Source organism: Odocoileus virginianus, chromosome 30 (genome assembly GCF_023699985.2).
Source record: "Odocoileus virginianus isolate 20LAN1187 ecotype Illinois chromosome 30, Ovbor_1.2, whole genome shotgun sequence".
Taxonomy (NCBI): domain Eukaryota; kingdom Metazoa; phylum Chordata; class Mammalia; order Artiodactyla; family Cervidae; genus Odocoileus; species Odocoileus virginianus.
Window position 1 is genome coordinate 5,888,401 of NC_069703.1, and position 11,675 is coordinate 5,900,075.

Below are 11,675 nucleotides of genomic sequence, written 5' to 3' on the forward strand. Positions count from 1 at the left end.
AAGAAAGGAATCCTTGAGCAATAAGAAGTAGGAACTTTGTCAAACTTGAGGATTTTAAGAGTGAGAAAATCCTATGAGAAATGTCTGCTCATTACAGCTCATCACAATGGTTTTATACACTCACGGAAGATTTGTCTTTTGTTCTTACAAATGACATCAGTGTAAGTCAATCTTGTCATGGTCTACCTTCTAAATATTTCCCCAATCAAGCCTTCTTCACCACTTCCACCACTACCTTCCTAATCCAAGCATCATCATCTCTTGCCTGAACTACTCTAATGGTTTCCTAAACAGGCTCTCTGCTTCTACTGTTTAACATTGTGATAAATGTACATATATGTATATAAGTAATATACATATATTGTGATAAATATGACATACACTATCCATATATAGTGATAGGTGTATATATATATATATATACATGTATATACATATATATAAACAATTTTTTAAATTGCTGGTCTCTTAATTTCAAATGTAATTCCCATTTCCCACAATCATACTCTCTAGGTTTTAGGTTTAGTAAACAAAATATTTGTTTGCCACTCCATTTTTTAAACATATATAATTCACAAACTATGTAACTCATTGTGCAAAGCATACAATTTAACGATATTTTGTACAGTCACAGAGGTACACAATCGTTTTCTGCAATCTAACTTCAGATGTTTTTTAATCACTCCCAAAAGAAAACCCTTTACTCATTAGCAGTTATTCTTCATTCTTCTCTTCCTCCTAATTCCTAGAAAGCACTAATATATATGTGTGTGTGTGTATATAAAACTGAATCTCTTTGCTGTACACCTATAACTAACACAACACTGTAAATCAACTATAATTTTTTAAAAGATCTAAGATAAAAAAATCACGTGCACCCCAATGTTCATCGCAGCACTGTTTATAATAGCCAGGACATGCAAGCAACCTAGATGCCCATCAGCAGATGAATGGATGAGGAAGCTGTGGTACATATACACCATGGAATATTACTCAGCCATTAAAAAGAATTCATTTGAATCAGTTCTAATGAGATGGATGAAACTGGAGCCCATTATACAGAGCGAAGTAAGCCAGAAAGATAAAGACCAATACAGTATACTAACACATATATATGGAATTTAGAAAGATGGTAACGATAACCCTATATGCAAAACAGAAAAAGAGACTCAGATGTATAGAACAGACTTGTGGACTCTGGGAGAAGGCGAGGGTGGGATGTTTCAAGAGAACAGCATTGAAACATGTATATTATCTAGGGTGAAACAGATCACCAGCCCAGGTTGGGTGCATGAGACAAGTGCTCGGGCCTGGTGCACTGGGAAGACCCAGAGGGATCGGGTGGAGAGGGAGGTGGGTGGGGGGACCGGGATGGGGAATACATGTAAATCCATGGCTAATTCATTGAAATGTATGACAAAAACTACTGTAATGATGTAAAGTAATTAGCCTCCAACTAATAAAAATAAATGGAAAAAAAATTTTAAAAAAAATCCGTAAAAGTTACTTTTACTGTATTAAAAAAAAAATGTTAAGTGGAAGAAGCCAGTCACAGAATAATATACACTCAGTGATTACAGTGAAAATTTAAAAGAGTCCAAAATTGGGACTTCCTTGGTGGTCCAGTAGTTAAAACTTGGTGCATCCACTGCAGGGGGCACAGGTTCAATCCCTGGTTGGGAAACGAATATTCTGCATGCTGAGTGGCATGGCCAAAAATAAAAATAATAATAAAATAAAAAATATCAGCTCCTCTTTAAAAAAAAAAGAAATTCTTAATAGCCCCAAATAAGTAGAATGAATTAGAGATGCACACTAAAATGCTAAAACTATAAAGAAAGTAAAGAAAATGACTACCTTAAACTGAGGATTGTGGCTTCATCTAGAAGGAAGGGAGGGAGCTTTAATCAGGAAAGGGCACATAGGGGCTTCCAGGGTGCTGCCGACCTTGTACTTCTTGACTTGAGTATGGCCCCTGGGTACTCACTTTATAATCATTTTTAACCAAACAGCGATAGTCTACACATTTTTCTGTTTATGTGTTATACTTCAAGTACAATGATTAAATTTTAAAAATCAGAGTTTATCATTTCCTACCCAAACTCTCCAATAGTTATCCATCACATTTAAATCAAAATTCTAAGTCTCTTCCACAGCTTTTATGATACAGCCTGTGGCTACGTTTCCACCTTCATCACTTTTCACCTGTAGTCTCAGTAGCTTTGAATGCACCGAACACGTTCCTGCTTCCATGTCTTCCCTGCAACAGCACCATACCTCAGTCCCCTGCCACACTCAAGCCTCTGCTCAAAATGTCATCTCCGCATACTGGCCACTTCATCGAGTCTCCTCTTGACCCTGTCTGTCCTTTATCCCTTACTCGTTTATATTTCTAGCTTTTAACATTACTGGCATACTAATATCTAGAATACTGCCTAATACCTAAAACACTGCCTGGCTCATGGTAGGTGCCCCATAAATACTAGCTAAATAGATAAACATGTAAGTAATTATACTTTGTTGTTGTTCAGTCACTAAGTCGTGTCCAGCTCTTTGCGACCCCATGGACCACAGCACAGCAGGCTTCCCTGTCCTTCACTATCTCCTGGAGTTACACTAAAGGTTGAAATAATTCTATTCTTATTATAGAAAAGAACACATCATTTAATAACAATAAGAAGGGGATTTTAGCCGAAATTACTTCTACATTGCTTGACTGTTACACTAGGAATAACTGCTATATTTTAATTTGGAATATGTACACAGATCTTCCCCCCAACCCTACCTTTCTGTGTTTGCCTCCATATTTCCAGATCTAATTTAAATAGCTCCAAAAGAAAAAAATCAATCTCCTCTCTTTCTCAACATAACTTAAACCACCAATTTACTTCTCTAGTCAATGCTTTAGGTTCTGTTTTGTGTACCCTCAATTTCTAACATAAACCTCTTACCTCTACTGATTCCCAAATCCTATATCATCTATTTATCATCATCTTATCTTCTCCTATTTATTCTCTGCAAAGTGGCTTTCAACTTTTTTTTATATACTTGTCACATACTTCTCTCAGACAAAATGTCGTATATTTGCGTCTCCCAGTATGCATAGTGAAGTAGTTAATGCAGAGTATGTGTCTGAATTAATTCTTTAACTGAATTCACAGCTTTCAAAATTATTTTTGAGACTTACCTTGCTTATAACTTCCAGCATTACCAGGAAGAAAGAGAACAGGAATACCCGTTAAAGGGAGAACTTTGTGCTCTTCAGCATAGGACCCCTCTCCATAAAGATATAATTCATAAGCAGGATAGCGTTTTGCCAGTTTCTTTGGAAGTTCAATTTTCTACAGGAAAGAGAAAGTAATTTCATTTTAATCTGTTTTAGTAATACAATTCAGTCTCATCATACCCAATTCTGAATTATACAAATTTGATTTAGTACAATATAAAAACGTTACTGATGATAAAAACTACACTTAATGAAGAACAAAGTTCTACTTTTAGTTTACACATATGAAGCATCTGTCTTGAATTATGTGAGTTTTAAACCATGAAGCCTTCAAGAAAACATAAAATGAGACTACTTAAAATTCTAATAAATAGAAATTACTCAAAATAGCTACTGACAAGTGAAAAATACTGGTTTATGTCAGCATGCTCTATGTTAACATAATGGAAAATGCATTTATTATCAGTTATTAATTATACTTAGAAAAGATAAAAGCTTTTCATTATTAAATGAATTCTTTTTTGCCATTTTAAACTGTTTTGTAATGTCTCTCTCCTTTTACTCAGGCCTTATTACATACTCCAAGCTGTTGCATCATTCAAAGGAAAGTAACTTTGTTTTATAATGCAACTTTCCTACCTCTCAACTTAATATGCTTGACCTACAATATGCTAACAAATTAATCGAATCTTACAGCCATGACTTGGTCAAGACATGGACAGTCTTCTCACCACAAAGATTCCAATGAATTAGCATCTGTTTCAGTTTTCATGACCTGGTGCATGATTTGTCAGCAAGCCTAAAACTACTCTGCAATTCATATTATTATTTTCCAAATGAGCCAGTAATTGACATTTCTTTCAACAAAATATAAATGAAGTCTTAATGTCATCCCGAAAAGGTAGGCATCTATAAAATTAGTAGTAAAGCATAAGCTCTTCTTTGGCTCCTTTTTTTTTTTTTTTTAAACCCCTAAGGGATAGAGACCATTAAGGGCTTCCCTGGAGGCTCAGACAGTAAAGAATCTGCCTGCAATTCTTTACAGAATTGCTTAGATCCCGGGGTTCGGAAGATCCCCTGGAGAAGAGAATGGCTACCCACTCCAGTATTCTTGCCTGGAGAACTCCATGGACAGAGGAGCCTGGAGGGCTACAGTCCATGGGATCACAAAGAGCTGGACACGACTGAGCAGCCAACACTGAGACTAACTGAGAGGCCATAAAAATGAAACCAGTTACACTGAACAGTAGATATTATTTAAATTGACATCAAGAGATTTAATGATCTAGCAGTAATAGATCCCCTGGAGAAGGAAATGGTAACCCACTCCAATACTCTTGCCTGGAAAATCCCATGGACGGAGGAGCCTGGTAGGCTACAGTCCATGGGGTTGCAAAGAGTCAGACACGACTGAGTGACTAAACTAAACTAGTAATATGCATGCGCTTGGTAAAAATTTTAACTACTGAGTGAATTTTGAAAATTGCAAATGGGTAATGACTACTGAAAAAAATCACTGTTCTAAAAAGAATAATTCTGATCATTTATGCAAATTCCTGAATATTTGAGGATAGTACCATAAACAATCTGTGCCAATAGCACCATGAAAACAACTTCAGAGACTGTGAGCTTCTTGTGTAAGTTACTAGCAACTTTATCTCCTCAAATATTCAAAATACAGAGATACCAATTTGCTTTAAGATGTGTTTATGTACCTCAACTCAAATTAGTTCCAATATTAATTATATACAGTAAATAATCAAAAATAAAAATGATGTGATATTTTGTTCTTTAGGTGTAAATTATGCAAAAAAAAAATGAGAGAACAGGGGAACAGTTATCTTAACTCCTTGTAATTTAGCACACTATTTGAGATAGTAGCACACACACAGTAGGTTCTTTTTAGGATGCTGACTAAACAGAGTTTTGAAAGAGCTGAAAACTAACTAAGAAGGATAGGAACTATCAAATATATCCAAAAAAGTATTTAATTCCCTGGAGACAGAAAAATAAGCAAAAGAATATTATTTGATAAATTTCATAATCTACTATTATAAAAGAAATTTTATAGTGAGACAATGTACATTTAAAAATAGGACTGCATATAATATGAAGTAGAAAAAAGCATAAAGATGGAAAAAAAGACATAGAACAGAAACATAAAGTGGGAATCATAGGCAATGGCAAAACTGCATTTCCAACAAAACTCAAGTTGGGAGTAAGTGGCAGGAAAAGACAGGAAGGGTATTGCCTAGACTGAGAACAGAAAAGATATAGGTATACAGAAAGGATGATGATTAAAACACAGAAGGTGCTCAAGGAGTTTAAAAAAAGAAAACATTCATAGCAACAGGACTCCAATATATTTTAAATTGATTATTTTAAATGAGAACTCTCCCCCACAAAAGGCTAACAATCCACAGTCCATACTGCTGTCAAGAAATAACCTTGTTAAAACATACACCTTATGTGTCTCCTCACTACACACACAGACAATAAACACTTGATGGGTCCTTTAAAACCTGGTTCTAATTATTCTTACCTACTTCCTTATAATTTATACATGCCATATTTTAAATGTTTTAATATGTTCCAAAATTCAAGATTCAACAGGATATATACTAAAAAAGCTCTACTACCCCTAGGTTCATTAGTTATCCAATTACCAATCAGAAGGCAACCAGTGTTAGCAGTTTGTGCTTCCAGAAGTAGTTTACATATACAATATACACAAATATAAGCAAATGTGTCTTAGGTTATTTTCTCCTTTTCATTAAAATGATAACATACCACAAATACTACTTATGGAATATATTCTGGTGCCATCCTACCTTCACAAATGTTCTTTATTCCTGCAATTGTCTTGTTTCTGCCCTGTGCGAACCACATACATATCCTACATTGCCCAGTACACAGCCTCTTCTCTATACCTGTTGACTACCCAAGATGAACATGGCAGCTCTCTTCTGTGAGGAGCCTTGTACACACTCTTACAATGAATTATAAATTTCAATACATTATATTTTGCTTATTCATTTCATTCCTGTCTCCTTCATTATATTTTAAAGACAAATTTAAAGGCACAATGTCTGATTTACCTCTAATTCCTCCTCACCCAAATCCCGTATCTAAAATTTATTTACACAGGGAAGTCATTAAATGACATACTAAATAAACAGCACACTTAATAATAAGATAAGTGATTTGCATTTCCCAATATCAGCATTTCCTTTCAGAGAGCAGGTCACATATCTAGAGGCAAATAAATTATTGTATGAAAAAACACAACAGTTGTTTTCGTCCCAAATTCTACAATTTGGCTAAAATATAAGGCAAAAAGCTTTCAAGGACAATGTGTATTTTGCCTGGTAGGTTTGTGAAATGTTCAACTAACTCTGAAAAAGTGAATCTAGGAAAACCAAAGGTAGAAGATTAAGAGATAATAATAAAAATTTAAATTCAAAACAATTTTTTTAGAGTTTCAAATTCCTATCCCACATTTTACTTTTAAAATGGAAAATCAAACTGAGCATGTTTCAACCAACATTTTAAATGCCTCTAAAATTCTGCTAAAGAATATGTAAATGAGAAGTGAAAAAAGAAGAAAAGCATCAAGAAAGAGAAAAAAAAAACAAATCCAGTAACTAGGACATTCCATACGCTGATACCAATGTGTGAACAACTAGAGCTTACTATAAAATATAACTAAAAGCAATATAAAAATGTGTTTAGAACACTTTAAACAAATAAATGGTTCTTAATAAAAAGTGCCCAGTTATCCAGAAACCTCACCTATCATACTCAAAATGACTCATTTCTGTAGGCAGCTTCTGCAACCTAGCGTGCACGATAAAATGAAGAGTCAAACACAAATACTGTAGTGAATAAACACTTTTTACACCATAAAGATAAAAATTTACTGAAAATGTGTATCAAAACCCCTGCCACTCTAATATTACAGTACTATCATATTATTAACATAAGTATAAAACCTCAAAAATAAATAAATAAAACCTCAAAACAGCAAAAATAAATAAGACTATTCAACAACAACAAAAAAACCCCAACAGCTCTTTTGCATTAGCTGCACTAATTTTCTGTGTCTTTCCAGTCAATATTATGCTGCTTTGTTCCCAACACTAAGTGATTTCTACTACTTGAAATATTAAGATAGCTTCAATAACTGTGGATAATCCAAAAATAAATGGGAATTAGTATTGTATTGTTTCCATTTTAACCAAACTCTTCAATGCAGTACAAAACTAAAACGACCTACTTGAATCTACTGGGAGTTTTCTAATTAAACCAAAGAAAAATAAAAGATTATAAAGGCTCTATTTTCAGTTTTTTAAAAAAATCTAAACTAAAAGCCCACATATTTAACTATATGTAGCCTCTGATAAACATAAACCACCATATTCATTTAGAAATTAAAAGACCACTGTAATATGCTAAAATCTGTTCCTTCAATAGCACCTGGTATCAAAAGCTTCCATTTCCATATAAGCACTGATCCAAGGTAAATATCTCAAAACAAATCAAATCTAAATTCCATCGAAGGTAAAGATCTCAAAACAAATGAAATCTAAATCTGAATTCTGCCCATGGGAAAGAATGTTCTTCAGCAATTTAAACCTTAAGTAGTTTTAAGATCTAAATAATAGCAGGGTGATCAAATAATAAATAATATTTCTCCATAATGACCTGTCCACGGAAACAACCAGGATCTGCATTCCTCAACTCAAAGAATAAATTTTCTATGGTTTTAAATGCATTTTACCAGTATGTATTATAGTACACTTACTTTTTATGGCAGGGAGTTATCATTACAATACATATTCCATAATGAGGAGATGCATTTAGAAAGGAAAGAATCATTCCGGTGAAATTTCTTTGGATGCCTGTGTAATTTCTCACTCTTTTTATAGCTGGTCATGAATGAAATTCTAGAGTCTACCATGCTGAACCGATAAAGCAATTGTGATTGAAAATGTCGAAAGAGGAAAGAAAGGTGGGGGCGGAGAGACAGAAAGAAGGTCCGGGTGTTTTTTAAATTGCAAACACAGTGAGAAAACAAAAACACCACCCGGAAACAGATTTTACATTCAACTGGTCAGGGGCGACTCGCCTCTATACTGGGTGCAAGACTAGGGGGCTCCGCAAAACCTTCCCAAGAGAGAACTGCGTTAGTTCCTCATTTATTTACTCATCAGGTCAGCCTTTCACATCGACGTAAATCCCTGGAGTCTCTAAAGCAGCCCTGGGAACTATCTACGCAACATATGCTCCGTAGAAGCTTGGTTCCCTTCTAAAAAGCAAGAGCTGACACGCAAACTCCTGGGCGGGAAGGGAAGAATTTCGGCGTGTGGAAAGCAGATGAGGGCTGGAGCACCTGTTAGGGGAGGAAGGCTGGGAGGAGGGATTTGGGGAAAGCTTTGGACAGCAACTGCCTCTCCGGGGATGAGGGGCGTTGGGCCCGGCCCTTCTCCGCTTGGGATTCGGGACCGCGAACCAGGCGAGGAACCCGGAGCAACCTCGAGGGCGGAGGGCGGGGGTCGGGGAGGATGCTCCGGGAACCATCTATCACGGACCCCGCCGAGAAGAGAGGGCAGAAAGGGCAAGCGAAGGGGACCGCGGGGGGCTGCGAAGTATTCTGGGGCGAAGAAAGCTGAGACGAGGTAGGGGGAAGGGGAAGGGAGAGGCGCGGGGAGCCGAGGCAGGGGAAACGCACCGAAGGGCAAGGCTGGAGGGGCCCGAGCCTCGGAGCGGCCAGCCAAGGGAGGGCAGAACCTCACCTGATACTCCGGGTACTCAAACATGTAGCTCATACTGCACTTATTTTCCTCAAAGCCGAAGAAGACGTCCCATAGCCCCAGGGTGGCCATGAAGACCATGAGGGCATAAAACGCCAGGTTCCAGAGATTGACAGAGTGGTGTAACATGACGCCTCCGCCACCACAGCCGTGGGGCTCTCAGCCCTGACTGAGGGAGCAGAAGAACGTCCCGCTGCCCGCGCGGGAGCGAAACCCGAGCAGCGCGCGCCTGCGTGGACGCCCGGCCTGCCCGCGCGCCCGCCGCGCGTTGCGCCTGCGCGCAGCCTCTCCGAAGCCTTCCAGCCCAGCGTCCCCCTGGGAGAGCGGAGGCGGCGTTTGTCGCGCGAGCGCGAATCTGAGGGCTGAGAAAGGAGAGCGCGGAGTGGGCCGGGCTGGGGGGTGAGGGGTGGGGGAGAGGGCGCTAGGAAAAGGAGGGGAGGGGCGGGGCGGGCAATGAGCGGCCGGCTGGAGAGGAAGAAGAGCGGTAAAGGGGGGACGAGAGAGGCACCGGAGGGCGCGGGAGTCCTGGAGCCGAGGAGAGGGAAGGACTGGGAGTGGGCGTCTGGTGGGCTAACCTGGAGAGAGAGGGGCGATTAAGGATGGTGAGGCGACCAGGCGTGGGGAGGGGAGACATCAGAGCCCGGGGACCACCAGCTGTCACGTCGCGAACATCTCTCCCTGTGCAGCTTAAAAACCCTAACCGTTCAATTTTGAAACGCCTCAGGCCTCCGCAGTTTTGGTTCTCCCAGCGGTTGTGGAGTCCATCCACAGCTCTCTGGACCGGTTAGCTTAAACAGAGATCAAACGGCTTTTTCTCCCCATCCTTGGCCGCCGACATCGGCCCAGTAGGCTACAGTGCTTAAAAGCACGGGCTCATAAAAAGCCACCAGCAGGTCGACGAGATTCTAGTCTTGGTATAAGATAAAAGCCTGAATCAAAAAGCATCGTTGGTCTTTAAACAATGCTACCAAATTTTTCCGTTAACACTGATGCAACCGATAGGTATCTGTGTGATCAATTTGTCGCCAACTTGCCTTACTCCTCAGAACCTCCACCTCTTTGGAAATTAGTTTCACATTAACATATGAAGACAAATTCCCTCAAGCTTCCACTCAGATTTCCCTCGAGTGACTTAATTCATTTAAATGAAGTTCAGTTTGGTTTTGCACAAAAAGGGGATAAAAAAGTAGCTCAGAAACCATTCATAATCACGTATAGCAGCTTCAAAACACTGAAATTGTTAGGAGTTAGAGGAGCACCCTTTAAAGCTGACCCAAGAGCAGATAGGTGTGGTGTGTGTGGCTAACTACAAAATTATTCATATAATTATTTTTGGTACTGACTGAATTTCATTTCACTTGGGCTGATTGTCTGTGCAGATGAAGTGTGGCTATGATACCTAAAATAATGTTAAAACTAAAAGGAAGCTTATAGTTTATCTCATATGATACCGTGATATTCACATGTTCAGAGCACCTGGTGTCTGGAGTGGAATTAGGAATTGGTGCGGGGTATAAGGAGTCATTTGGGAAAGGATTTAAATTATACATTAAAAATGGAGTGCTCAATAGCCTGGGATCTTGCGAACATCACAGGCAAGATATCTGCTCCTCGTTTCCCCTAGCATATCATGATCAGCCCAAATAAACCAAGGGTGAAGTTGCACTCACATCTGTTTATCCCAGTGCCTCAAACTTAATGTACATATGAGTTACTTGGAGATGATAAAGCAGATTCTGAGCTTCCCTTATGGCTCACTGGTAAGGAATCTGCCTACCAAAGTAGGAGACACAGATTCTAGCCCCGGTCCAGGAAGATCTGACGTGCTGCGGACCAACTAAGCCACTACTGTTGCTGAACCTGTGCTTTACAGCTTGGGAACCACAACCACTGAGCCCACGCACGCTGACGTCTGTGTGCCCTGGAGCCGGTGCTCCGCGACAAGAGAAGCCACCACAATGAGAAGCCTGCGCGCACCGTAACTAGAGAAGAAGCCCCCGCAGCAACCAGGAGCCAGCACTGCCAAAAGTCAATAAATAAATAACTACAAAGCAGACACTGACTCAGTTCTGGAGTAGAACCCAAGAGTCTGCATTTCTAACAATCTCCTGGGTGATGCCAGTGATGCTGGTCAGCAGACTACACTTTGAGTAGCCAGAATTTATCCTTCCTGAGAACTCGGCTCTGCAGAGAAAACCCTGAACCTGAGGATGACAGAGCTTACTATTGTGATGGCTTACATGAGTTGTGGCAACCTGCTGTCTTGATTATCTTCTCGGAAAAGAGAGGCAAAGAGACTCAATGGACTCATATTTGTAATCGTTCTAGCACTACCTTTTAACTTCCTTTTTTTCTATTACAAAATTATCCCCATCCTGGCTTCAGTTCATTTTGTGTCTAACCTAACCCAGACCATCACTTTACCCTCTGCCAGTGCTGTCAACTTCCTGAACTCTTGTCTTTCAATCTTACTCTGTTTATAGACATCCAACCCTGAGTTGATATAATCTCTGAGCTCTGACACCAGTGTATCTGAGCACTGCTGGAAAAAATGACACAATCATTGGAAATACTGTTCAGAAGTATTTTTATATGTTTCTGGTCAACTCCCTCTCCTAGTCCTCAAACCACCTCTT

The 11,675-nt window shown here is 39.2% G+C and overlaps 1 protein-coding gene across 2 annotated transcripts in view; it reads right to left on the reverse strand.

Moving 5' to 3' along the window:
• The window catches only part of PGAP1 (post-GPI attachment to proteins inositol deacylase 1), a 76,705-nt gene extending 67,405 nt beyond the window's left edge, over positions 1–9,300 (reverse strand). The window contains exons 1-2 of one of the 2 annotated variants that reach the window (XM_070458488.1): positions 9,022–9,300; positions 3,188–3,341 (exon numbers count right to left, since the gene is read on the reverse strand). In XM_070458488.1, coding sequence (XP_070314589.1) covers positions 3,188–3,341; positions 9,022–9,168 — 301 coding nt within the window. In that variant the 5' untranslated portion in view covers positions 9,169–9,300. The remainder of the gene's footprint in view (positions 1–3,187; positions 3,342–9,021) is intronic. The other variant, XM_070458487.1, reaches the window with a different exon arrangement.
• Between the last annotated feature and the right edge of the window lie 2,375 nt (positions 9,301–11,675).